General features: G+C 39.1%; 1 protein-coding gene across 1 annotated transcript in view; it reads right to left on the bottom strand.

Annotated features, from left to right (window-relative positions):
• Positions 1-13527, bottom strand: part of Pi4kiiialpha (Phosphatidylinositol 4-kinase III alpha) — a 50900-nt gene that overhangs the window by 13497 nt on the left and 23876 nt on the right. Inside the window, exons 13-26 of the mRNA XM_064040700.1 lie at positions 11297-11570; positions 10674-10775; positions 9810-10011; positions 9149-9286; positions 8969-9073; positions 8488-8679; positions 6149-6264; positions 5626-5735; positions 4957-5157; positions 3265-3397; positions 3028-3102; positions 2311-2540; positions 1455-1579; positions 949-1095 (exon numbers count right to left, since the gene is read on the bottom strand). Coding sequence (XP_063896770.1) covers positions 949-1095; positions 1455-1579; positions 2311-2540; positions 3028-3102; positions 3265-3397; positions 4957-5157; positions 5626-5735; positions 6149-6264; positions 8488-8679; positions 8969-9073; positions 9149-9286; positions 9810-10011; positions 10674-10775; positions 11297-11570 — 2150 coding nt within the window. The remainder of the gene's footprint in view (positions 1-948; positions 1096-1454; positions 1580-2310; positions 2541-3027; positions 3103-3264; positions 3398-4956; positions 5158-5625; positions 5736-6148; positions 6265-8487; positions 8680-8968; positions 9074-9148; positions 9287-9809; positions 10012-10673; positions 10776-11296; positions 11571-13527) is intronic.

The following is a 13527-nucleotide window of genomic DNA, read 5'->3' as shown; positions in this document are numbered from 1 at the left end:
CCTAGGAATGAAGAAACAACATGTTCAAGAACACAGCGAGTGTAGGACTAATATCCCAGGCAAGCTTGGCGTAGTCCCGCCAAGTCCTGTCAGTGTTGGGCTTGGACCGCCACGTGGCGATGTTGTCCTCGCCCGGCACCGCCTGCTCGGGTCTGCCGTGAGGGTTGTGCCAAGTCACTAGGAACTCGATCTCTACTGCCTAGGAATGAAGAAACAACATGTTCGGGGATTATATATAGTTGTGGTTCTGTGATACGGTACCTATACATTAAGATATAAATATTTTTTTACTGACTGTTTTGAAACGAAATCGCTTTTTCAACACGCAGGCGTCGATTTTAGAAACCAAAAGCTAAAGAAACGGAGGATATCTAACATTATAAACGAAGTGATATAAAGTAAAATTAGACAGTACCAAAAATACATAATTATTTACTGGGCACACCCCTCAAAACTGAAACGTTGTTTAACTTTGCACATTACCTAAAAGTCTTATGTCACAGCATATAAGTTTGGCACGATGTTATGTAAGTAGCACTCAACATTTAATAACCTTTCAGTATATTTTAAAGTACTCTTTTGCCCCGTCAAAACTCACCATCATTTGACGAATGTGTCCTGTGGTTTGGCGGGCGGTTTCACGCTGCGGTTAGACCGCTTGCCTGCGATACTACCCTTATCACAGCTAAGTGTAACTTTGTGCAATAATCTTTTTTTTAACAACGTCAAAAATCGTCAAATGACCCCTCCCGCTGTGGGTTAGCAGCGGCGAGGGAGTGTCAGACTCTTACTGACTAAAAACCGTCGTGTTCCGTCGTAGGCCTTCCATGTACCAGGGCCGCGGTAACTCTTTCAAACAACCTTGCAGCCCCGGCAGACCTTGGCCCTGCTGGGCCTCGCTGGGGTTGTGCAATAATCTTACGAACAAATTCTTTTATAAAAACTCACCATTAACTCCAATATAAGGTTCCTCTTCCTAACGTAGTCTTTGACGAATGTGTCCTGTGGTTTGGCGGGCGGTTTCACGCTGCGGTTCGACCGCTTGCCTGCTATACTACCAGCACCGCTACTAAGGGTTGTCGTTGACATCGGCACCTAGGGAATAATAGGGGATAGTTAATGGGGCAATGTGGTTGAAAACACGTTTTAATTATCTGAATAAGATCTTTGGTAGACTTTATTATTAGATTCTAGACGACTAAGTGGAATTACTACAGTTTAACCTGTTTTTAGAAATACGCCATGACTTAGATGATCACCCATCCAAGGACCGAACGCAACAAGCGTTGCTTAATCTTCTAATCGATCGACCCGTGCGGCTCTTACTTAGCCACGACCTTATCTTCAATTTTATTGGAATTCCCTTTGTTGTAACTTTCATTTTTTGTTAAAATAGCCACAAATAATTATCAATTTACATCGTCAAGGCATTTCTACACTAAGTATGTACATACCGTATTTATCCAACCAGTAGTTTGTCGACTGCCAATGTCGCTGTTGACAGAAGATCTGTTGTCTATGGGTGAGTTGGAAGTGTAAATGCTCTGATTACTGCTCGGGCCCATCAGCTCGAATTCACCTGAAATAAGATATCAAGGAAGGGAAATGAGAAGGAGTGTCAATGCAATGCGTCGCGAATTTACTGTAACTGCAGGTTAACAAGTTTCTGGCGATTTCCTTTTGAGAATAGATCCTCGCCCAAACCTAATAGAAAGCGCTGAGTAAAGGTGAAAGTTTGTGAGAGTGTATGTTCGTTACTTCTTTGCTCGCAAATACCAGAATGGATTCCAATATAACTTCGCAGCTTTTCACTCATAAGGGGGATGTAGTTCCCTCGAAACAGCCAGTCTAAAATCTTACCAGCAATATCGCTACTCTTCAGGTACTTCTTGTCAGAGTGCATGAGCTGCCAGAACTTGATGAGGGAGATGATGTCCTCCCTGAGGGCGCTGGCACTCTTGGCGGGGCAGGTGAGGCCGCGGCAGAAGTATACAATATACAGGATCTTACCAGCAATGTCACTGCTCTTCAGGTACTTCTTATCGGAGTGCATGAGCTGCCAGAACTTGATGAGGGAGATGATGTCCTCCCTGAGGGCGCTGGCACTCTTGGCGGGGCAGGTGAGGCCGCGGCAGAAGTATACAATATACAGGATCTTACCAGCAATATCACTGCTCTTCAAATACTTCTTATCGGAGTGCATGAGCTGCCAGAACTTGATGAGGGAGATGATGTCCTCCCTGAGGGCGCTGGCACTCTTGGCGGGGCAGGTCAGGCCGCGGCAGAAGTATACAATATACAGGATCTTACCAGCAATGTCGCTGCTCTTCAAATACTTCTTATCAGAGTGCATGAGCTGCCAGAACTTGATGAGGGAGATGATGTCCTCCCTGAGGGCGCTGGCACTCTTGGCGGGGCAGGTGAGGCCGCGGCAGAAGTAGTCCAGGCAGGACGCGTACACTCGCTCGCGGAGGATGTTGCGAGCTATGGAGCGGGGGAGTATGTCCCCTTGGAGGAGGGATAGGCCGCAGGATAGGAGTCTGGGGGAATTTGAAAAAAAATTACGATATGTGTACAGTCAACTTCAGGTCAGTGGTAACAGTTTTATAGGAAAATCGTTCTTATTACTATTGAGTTAAGGTGCATGACAGTTACCACTGATGTGCGGTCTACCGTACAAGAAAATGTTGTTACTTTCACTATAAATAAAAATTCTGTGCAAAAATGGGTAATCGCCAAGTCAAAACTAAACTTTTTTGAATCGGTTGAGTGGTAGATGAAAAGAAACAATACATTTGGTATTTCTGAAATGTCCTCTTATTAATATGACATGACTTTTTTACGGAGAATCACTGACTTCTAAGTTACAGGCCTACACCTAGTTTAGGAGTCAGGGTACCTCATATTGTTGACCCAAATAAACCTTTATGTTTTTATAGTCATAGTTCAACATTGTAAACTTTGTGTGAAATAAACTATTTATTTATTTATTTTAAACAGTTACTCAATTTCAGAAATACTACTCACCTAAATCTCACTCCAACGGCTTCAACATGTCTGTTTATATGATCCCTTATATCTCCAACCGTGATTGGAAGTGACCTGTAAAAATATTGTAAAATAAATTATGTGCCTATGATATAGTTCCCGTGGGTCGCAAGAAAGTCCCCTAACAGAAGCCAATGAGTTAAGAAATTAAAAACGAAAATTCCACAGAAAAACACCTCATCTACAATAAAAATTATCTCGTAAAATGTCGCTTACCTATGTAACAAACTGGCCAACATCTCGACTTTCTCTAAGCTGTTGTACTTGGCAGTCTCCGCTACCTCGCACAGGTATCGAACCCACACCGCGTGTGGCGCCACGAACGGTGGACGAGGTTCTAGTTTTGCTCCTGAAAGAAATAACGCTTATTTTGACTTGACAGTTTTAAAATCAGGAATAAATAAAAATGGCTAATTTTTGTGGCATGATCTAACCACAGTGTTCCAACGAAATTGGAATCGGCTACCAATGTAATTAAACTGAGAAAAGGTGTACAAACCTTTGCAAAACAGAAGCCCAATATAAAACACTGATAAAGAACTGCAATTGCAAATGGGCTTTTGTCGATGTATTTAATATCGACTAAAGCCCATTTTCACCGACAACAGAAACAATTTTGTATACTATCATTTATTTTGTGAATGTTGGTGAACTTAGAGGTAACTGGCGACTGTGTAAGCCGAGTCATAACAAAAATTGAACTCTAGCCTCCCCACTCAGACACATTTAATGGTTACTTAAGCCATTCCTTAGTGAAGGATTTGTATGACATTCCGTCACTAAGGAGTGATCTACACAGGTAAGATTTATCTACACAGAAGCTGTCGGTAAATCCTACTTATATTATAAACTAGCTGTTGCCCGCGACTTCGTCTGCGTGGGCAATATAGAATTTCCAATTTCGTTTATTTAATCATTTAATCATTGCTCAACCCCTGTGGGTGATGGCGTGATAATATATAGCCTATGTGTTGAACCGGCCCCCAGGTAATAGTCATGCAATAATTTGATTTAAATCCATGCAGTACTTTTTGAGTTTATCCGGGACAAACATACAGACAAACAGACATACAGACAAAAATTCTAAAAACTACATATTTGGGTTCAGAATCGATCATGGATAACCCCCCAAGTATTCTTTTAAAAAAATATTTAATGTATAGTTTTGACTTTCCTATCATTTTATTATTATATATGTATAGATATGAAAGTTTGTGAGAATGTATGGATGTATGTTTGTTATTCAATCACGCAAAAACGGTTGGACCGATTTGGTTGAAATTTGGTATGTACATAGGTGATACCCTGGATTAACACATAGGCTACTTTTTATCAACACACCACGCGGGCGAAGCCGCTGGCGGAAGCTTGTCCTTAATAAATAAATAAACGTAGTTTTCTTGCAAAAAAAACCGTTTTCTATGTATTTTCACGTACAAGTTTCAAAGTTAGCAGTTGGTTTAAGAACATTGGGTTATAAATTATAATGATTGAACATTTTGTAACACTTTATGAACCTACTGTGTTCAGTAGTGTGTTATGAGGGACGTTAGATTTGGTTTAAGAAACGAAAATTACATAATCAAATCTAACCATACTATAAACAAGATATTTATTTATTACTTAACAAACCTTCATGAGCTGCCAGAGGACTGATCTCATCCTGTTGCTTAGAGAACAGTCCCATCTTCCGATCCACAGTGCTCTGCCACGCGGAGAATATTTCCTGCATGAGTCGTATCTCCAAGTTGTTACTTATCTACTAAAACCTACCTTCATGAGCAGCCAGGGGACTGATCTCATCCTGCTGCTTAGAGAAGAGCCCCATCTTCCGATCCACAGTGCTCTGCCAGGCGGAGAATATTTCCTGCATGAGTCGTATCTCCAAGTTGTTCCTTATCTACTAACCTTCATGAGCAGCCAGGGGACTGATCTCATCCTGCTGCTTCGAGAACAGCCCCATCTTCCGATCCACAGTGCTCTGCCACGCGGAGAATATTTCCTGCATGAGTCGTATCTCCAAGTCTGGTCGGGCTGTGGTCAGCCATTGCCAACATTCCACAGCGGTAGTTACTGCGTCTTCCGTGAAGATTTCCACTTGAGACCAGGCTGTGAAGGAAAAGAGATATAATAAGCTTTAGTAATATTATAAATGGGAGAGTAACTCTGTCTGTCTTTCACGCCAAAAGGAATTCTTCTTCCTGCCTTATATCCAAAGTATTTAAGGTCAGCGCAATATGTTGTTCGGTTTCATTCCTCCCTATCGACAAGTAACATCCACTCCTTTCTTATTATGTCATCTTTGAGGCAGTCCATCCATCTTTTCCTTGGTGTATCTACTTTTCTCTCTCTATATTCATCATACACATAAAGCATACTCAATCGCTGTAAACAAATTTTCGTACTCCGATAACATAGAGCCTGACAAAGAAGATAGGCTATATTATTATCAAGCCCCGGGAAGAGCTCTTCTCGGGATGTGGATGAAACCACTGGCATATCGTATTTTTCGAAAATTCCCCTTTATTTATTGCCTTGACCTCAAGGATCCTGTTCAATTTCTCACATAACACTCACCCACAGAATGCAGCAGGCCTCGCGCAGTGGGCGCGGTGTGCGAGTGCGCGGCGTGCGGGGAGTGGTGCCGCGCGTGCACTAGCAGTGCCGTAGCACGCCATAGTGCTGCCCTGTGGTAATTATAATAGTTAGACCATTATTATTTTGTTACAAATATAATTAAAATTGTAAGAAATAGACCATGGAGTTATATTTTGTATTTAATATTTCTTACATAAAATGTTGCAAACATGTTAAAGAATAAATAAATGAATGAAAAGACATCAATATCGAAAAATCGATGCAGCACCGCACGATATAAGAGAAATCTCCCGATACGTGTCAATGTCGTTAGTAATGTGACTCTGGATGAAAGGCTACCTATGTCAAGACACTGATTCACAATTTTCGCAAGGAGTCTATGTATTGTTAAATAGGTATGTGTTTTATATTTTCTTTAATAAGTTATGTTTAAAATCGTAACACAGAGTACTTATTCTTTCACATAACACAGAGCCTATTTACGTAAATAAAAAACATTAACCTGTGCGAGGTTTCACTGCCGCTGGTGCAAGCATCACGAAGGGCTGAATGTAGACGAGCTCCAACGCGCCAGAGAGCTGCCTCCCCTCCACCTTCCGCACTGACGGCTCCCGCAATCTGTTACATAACAAATATTAACAAATACAGGTATTGCCGAAAGGGGGTTGAATGACTCCTTATAAACAGTAAATAAACGCAAAAGTTTGTGAGTATGTATGTATGTAATATTTGTTACTATTTCACGCAAAAACGATTTTAAAGAAACTTGTCAATAATATAGCTTAATTTCTGAATCACATATATAAATGGCTCCTTATAAAGAGTAAATAAATTCGAAAGTTTATAGGTATGTATGAATGTTTGTTCCTCTTTCACGCAAAAACGATTTTAAAGAAACTTGTCAATAATATAGCTTAATTTCTGAATCACATATAGATTACTTTTTATGTATGTGTCAGGACGCGGGTGAAATCGTTGGTGGAAGCGATTTAACAACATTTTTATCGAAACATCACTATATGGCTCACAGCAAAATAAAAGAATCTACTCTTGCTGAGTAAAATCATAGAGTAGGCAGACTACACTATGCATACGCTTAACCTACTATGAGTTATAGATCGCAGCGAGGCAAAAAATGAAATTTCGCTTACATATAACAAATTAGAATAAATACGGCGCTTTGTATAAACCTAGCATTTTTTGCCGAAAAGAAAATATTTACGGAAACGGTGGGCAGGAAGCATTGATGTTAGAATTAAAGTGATATGCCCCGCTAAGTTAAAATGTATCGGGACCTGATGTCTCCAAGACTTCCAGTCCAGTTCGTCACAACATCCCATGCAGCAGCAATTACACAGCGCACACACCCGCGTCCGAACGTACTGCACAAACACACAAACAATATGCGTGTTGACAGGGTTAAAAACAGCAATTAATCCCTCTTTTATTTTAACAAAACTAAGAAATAATGAGATACGACGCATTAAGCTTGTGACGTTTTACTTACGTACCTAAAATTTGTATGCAAAATTCAACCATGTCGTATTTTCTTTGTTATTTATCTGATCAGCCGTAAGTCGCACCCACACACATAACCATTTACAGCGGCCGTGCTATGTAGGTAATGATCGGACAGATATCGATAATAATACTTTCTTTAAGTTTTCGCAGCGGTAAGATTGAGTAGCCTTTTGGGAAATATATTTGTTACAAAAATATGTAGTCGTTTTCATAAACGGATACAAAAGTGACGTTTTGTTGTTTTTCGTGAGTTTAATGTCAAATAAGATAAGAAATCACGGGACTACTGAGGCACTTCATTTTGCTCAAGTTTTTGCCAGAAAAAACTGAAGAACTTAAAACGAAAAGTTACCGGGCGAGCGCCACTTCGCAATGACGGCCATTTTCGGGCACTAGTTTCGCAAATAAAACCATTAATTCACACTTCTGGTTTTTAGATTTCTAAATACGATAAAAAGCGAAGCGAAGGTGAGAAGTAAGAATGATTAAAGTTAAATAAAATGAGGCTTTCGCAACTAATCTAACAGTTCTCTCAACTAAAAAAGCAAAAAGCCGTTTAGGCTGTCTAAATATACATACATGCATACACTGTAAAAACGACCTTCCCTCTGGCGCGAGCTATTCGGGTAGAAAGAGACCAGAGTGAGAGAGAGCCATTTTTGCAGTCTAGTCATTACATAAATAAGTATATAGTATATAGCCTAAATAAAGTTCGGCCAAGAAATAACTTGGGAGCCAATTACGGCCGAGTACGGGAGATATCAAGAAATAGGTTTCATATCCCAGAAATAGCTGGCCGCCATTGCATAGGGCTCTACGACATTATTAAGTACATACGTTCCAGAATAAAGTTAGTTTATCCAGGCAAAAATTATATTCCTCAAATATGTGCTTTACGTATTGCTCTTTAGATCCATCTACTTTACATAGGCAACATGACAATTATTATGTCTGCTAACTTCTTGTGTTGCCAGAAAAAATAAATACTAGCCCATATTTGAACAATATTGTTTCGACTGGTTGGGAGTGGTGACGATTGTGAGCTAACCCTAAAGCCGACGGATAATAAGTATTATACTTATAATATTTAGTAATAAGCTACTGCATAACTCTCCAACATCTTTAAACTGTGCCTACAGGGTCCAAATTGCTTCTATCTTATAAAAAGCCATACCTACCTAGTGATAACTTGCAATACCTATTAGCTCTAAGTTCATTTGCTGCGTCCTAACTGGGTGGTGTAAAACGTTGTTCCTACAGTATTATACCATAAACACAAACATAATAATAACAAAAAATCACTAAAGGTTTTATACCAACCTCGCCCGCATATCGACTTCTTTGCGACACCACAGCGAGTAACGCAGCGGAGTCCTGCGTGACACAAGGCGGACGTTTGTCCAGGGCGGCCCGAGGCAATGGGGCCGACATCCTGTTGAGCCCGGCCGCGCCGAGTAGGGCTCCAGTGGCGAGGGCTAGGCCGCAGTGATGCCAGAGGGTGGAGTTTGGTACCTTTGAAGGAAATTAGTGTTTTTAAAGGATGTTGTAGCATAGGATAAATAAAATACTGGTTAATCGTTCTTATGTCTGTGCGTATGTGTCGCCATATTGGTTATGCTTCACTACACAGTACATGGCAGGCGAATATTACACAATTTTTTTTTTATTCTAATTCACCAATAGTTTTTATGAGTTGGGTTTTTAGAGTTGTTTCAGTTTCTTGTGGGCTTGTGTGCAGTCAAAAGGCTAGCTGTTTAATTGAATAGCAGTTGGCTGCGAATTATGCATTAACATAACATACCTGATTCAAATATTCTTGCAAATGCGACCTAGTAGACTGAGGCGCCCATTTCATTGCCTCTTGCACTATTCCGTGGCAACGATCCGCAAAATCTTTCACAATACACTGAAAGATAGAAAACAATACAGTTATACAATTGTAAACCTTATTGCTATTACAATAACGTATAATTTGTCTTACCTCTCTGCCTTCCAATGTGTCTTGCAGCTGTAAAGTGAAGTCCGTTCCAGGTACTTTCAGTAACGGTGTTTCTTGATTCGCGTCTAATTCTAAACTGAAGCTCAGAACTTGCAGAATATCTAGCATTGACCAGAGGACCTGAAAACATTAAAATTTATTTTTAGCAGATGATAGTCTAAGGGCTATTTCACAGACAATATTTTATATAATCGGTAAGCGACAACTTTCTCTTTAAGAAGCTTTATTTTTCGTGAAACCTAGTCTGTGTAAGCTTGTTTTTTGAAAAAGAAGTCCCGAATAAACTGTTTTATTCTCAACTATTTTAGGAAATATTATTCTGATAAACAGCTGCTTTCCTAAGTAGTATCATCTTTTTGGGTGAAAATGGACCTAAAGATTTTGGTCTTAATAACTTCTATTAACTAATCCAAAATTTTTGGACACATTAGCATCAAAGGATTTCAGTGTCAATAACAGTCAACTCACTTCATTTTACCTAAATGTTTAGTTTTGTTTTTTTCTTGTATTTTGATTGGTGTATGTACATAATAAAGACTATCTATCTACCTACCAAAGACAGCTTCTACCACATCCCACCACCTCAAAACTACAAAGAACATTCCAGAACGATTGTAATAAAATTATAATAAAAAAAACTCACCCGACAGTTCCACAACAAATGAGGGAACCTATCGACCAGTCCCGCGAGCCACTTGTCGGCGACCCTGCGTATCTGCTTGTGTATGTGATTGAAGTTCACCAGCAGGAACTGAGCGTGGCCCTCGAGTTCCCTCTCCCGGGACTCGTCTTTAACCTTGTCTGACATCACGTCAAGGAATTTTTGGAATACTTTGTCGCCGACACTGGAAATTGTATGTTTGAAGGGAGTTTTAGGTGTGTGGTGTGTAATAATTGGTATAAGACTTCATATTAAAATTTACAAGGTAATAAAATTGTGTTATTTGGATACCCTGGACAAATAGAGTTACATTCGCTTTGCACTGTGACTATGGTCCTGCATTAGCCAAGTAACTGTGAGAAAAAACTACCAGAGGTATTTTTATTCTTGTCTATACTAATATTATAAAGCTGAAGAGTTTGTTTGTTTGTTTGAACGCGCTAATCTCAGGAACTACTGGTCCGATTTGAAAATTTCTTTCAGTGTTAGATAGCCCATTTATCGAGGAAGGCTATAGAGAGTTCCCACGGGATGCGGCTGAAACCGCTGGCAGAAGCTAGTAAAGTAATAAAATATAATGCGAAAGTTAGTCAGGATGCATGGATAATGTGGGCTGATAATGGATAAATGGTATGCTTGTTATTTCACGCTTAAACTACTGAATTGATTTTAATAACACATAATCAATTTTTATCCATGTGCGTGTAAGCAGTTCCCTAGGGACACCGGTAAAATTAGAATCGGAAATTAGTACAGGAATACAAAAACTTGATATTTTTAATACAAAAACATAACTTTAAAATTTAAAAAAAATTGCCATAAATAAATAAAGAAAGTTGTACCTACCTGGCAACACATTGCCACATACCGGTCTTGTCTTTCTGTAAGGCGGAATCGCTCAAATACTCTATGATCGGTTGTAAGCTTGGCTCTGGTGAATTACTCACTCTGAAATAACAAATGAACAACTTGAATATGACCATACTTCATACTATTTCAGGAAGTTGTAGCTTGGTATATACGGTCATCATCATCATCAGATCAGACATAGGACCTCCACTGCTGAACGTATGTATCCCCTATCGCATTCGAAAAGGATCAGTTGGACTTTTGTCTGATCGTCTGACCTCTTTGTTGGTGGCAGTCCTTTAATTATTCACCTGGGTCATGGACAGACATTAAGAGAGAAAACATAGAGGAATATTCAGAAACTTTATTGAGTCGATATTTTTGAAACACTTTAACACTAGCTTCACCATTAAAATGGGTTTATCCATTTAAAGCAGATAGATACAAATAGCGATAAACTATTATTTTTTTTAGTTTAGCCTATGCTGTCCCATTGCTGGTCAAAGGCCTCCCCCATAGCCTTCCATTTTTTTTTATCCATCGCTGTTTGTGGCAAGTGGTCAGATCAAACTAATACTTTTTGCGTCGGGGTACAAAAAAAGCTTAAAAAAATATCTCACCTCAAAGTCTCCAACCAATAAACGCTGAGCAGATACATACAGGGCGCGAAAGTCAACTTATTCACGAATACCGTCACTTCGGGCGGATGGTCCAACAGATTCGAAATTTGGGTTTTCAACTCCTGAAGTTCGTTAATTGAGACTGAGTCGTTGCGGACAGCGGACGTGTATTGGAGCTCTCGCATTTCCGAACGAAGTGAAGTTTGAGAGACAAGGAAAGGAGATTTCACTGCTATCTCTTTTACTCCTGCGTACCATTCTTGGGGCCATAAGCCTGTGGAAGTTGGGATTATTTTATTATTGTACTTTATTAAATGAAGAATAGTTTAGTTTGGATGGATGAAGGGCATCAAATTATTATTATTTTTCAAGACTGAGTTAAATGTACAAACCATGAGATTGAAACAGTGAACTATCTGTTATTAGCATAGACAAACAGTCACAGTAATTGGTAAAATATCATATGTCAATAGGATTTCTTTACAACTATAGTACAAGAATTACATTATTAAATGGAGGTTCTGTCACGCATTTTAAAAATGCACGTTATTGTAAAAAAATTGCCGAAACAAAAAATCACTCCTCACTCAAAAGCTTATCTATGTAAATACCTACGAAAATAAATTACGACTAACAATGCCTTCTAAAAACTTTACCTAGAAGCACACTCGTCAAAATAATGAAAATAAATGAATACACACACTACAAACGTTTGTACATTTGGACCAATGTTTGATCAAACTGCGTTAGGGTTTTGTAACACTGCAAATGTTGGTGGTGCTATATCCACCAATGTTTTTGGGTTACTTACCAATTCTGTATTTGTTTGATCTAGAATTTATGTCAGTTTGATTTTTGCAATATTTATTGAAACAAAGAAGTAATTTAAGTCCCGTGTCAAAAAAAAACATACTTTTACAGTTTTCATATACGACAATATGGCAATAATTTCGAAAGCTTCTTACAGCGTATATTTTATATGAATATTTTTAGGTCACAATACTTTGAGATTTAAGAAGCCTACGCCCTGCTGTTGAATGATAAATTACTCTTTCGGCGCAGTTGGGAAAAAGTAAACTATCAAAAATTTCCTGCACCTTAAAAACTCCCCTTATTTCTAGCAATTTACTTAAAAAACTCCTATTACATATAGATAATGAACTAAACACATACATGGTCGATATAGCAGCACACTAAACAAATCATCGTAAAACCATACAACATACATCTATATACTTCTAGAAGCATGGTTACTCACGCTTTCGCATAGCTACACGAGTCGCCATAGAAGAAGAGACAATAAGATTTAAATACATCTATGTAACATCACATTGTTATCTTCTATCAACAATAGCAATTACATACTCAATCATACAAATAATTCAAAACTTCAATGGCATCCAGGCCCATAGTCGGCTGTTGTCTCTAAAGAGACCAGTCAACTGCTCAGGACATAATTATAGAGCACAAGCATTTGCGCAGACACAGGTGCACTGTCATAGCCCGGTCCTGAGTCTGATCTCTCTGCAGTGGTGTCGGATTGCCGTCCCATCTGACTATGAGAGTGAATGAATAGTGAGTGCACCCGCAAATGCTTGTGTACTTTAATAATATGTCCTGATCTCAAAACTTCAATGGCATCCAGGGCTATTGTCGGTCACGGCTGTTATCTCTAAGGAGATCAGCCAGCTGCGCAGAACATAATATAGTGCACAAGCATTTGCGCAGACACAGGTGCACTCACTATTCCTTCACTCTCATAACCCGAGGGGACGGTAATGCGATACCACCGGAGAGGGATCACAAGCAGGACCGACATTAATATGCTCTCAGTCTTATTTTGTCTGTTTTTCGAAATTGGGCTTTGTGTCTTACACGTTAAGGTTTGTTTTAGTTTGTAATATAATATGTATTTGCTATTGTTGATCGAAGCATGTTATATACATTTCAATAGAGTTCAGAATAGATAGGATACAGCTAAATTATAAAGTTTTGTTTGATATTTTATGTTGTTGAATCGGTGCGAGGGTGCGGATAACTAATCGACTTCCCAAGAAGGAGGAGAAATATAAAAGTATAGAAGATGCATTTTGAGAAGGTTCGAATCGGAATTTTTCAAATCTTGGACAAAATAAAATAATCAAGTATGCATTTATCTGCACCCACGCACTTAATATAAAATCAGTAAAGTCTGTACTTAGCATTAATTTTAATAATTCGTGGGTAAGTTG

Source organism: Helicoverpa armigera, chromosome 22, assembly GCF_030705265.1.
Source record: "Helicoverpa armigera isolate CAAS_96S chromosome 22, ASM3070526v1, whole genome shotgun sequence".
NCBI classification, from domain to species: domain Eukaryota; kingdom Metazoa; phylum Arthropoda; class Insecta; order Lepidoptera; family Noctuidae; genus Helicoverpa; species Helicoverpa armigera.
Note: the sequence above shows the minus strand (reverse complement) of the source record. Positions and strands in the feature narration are given on the sequence as shown.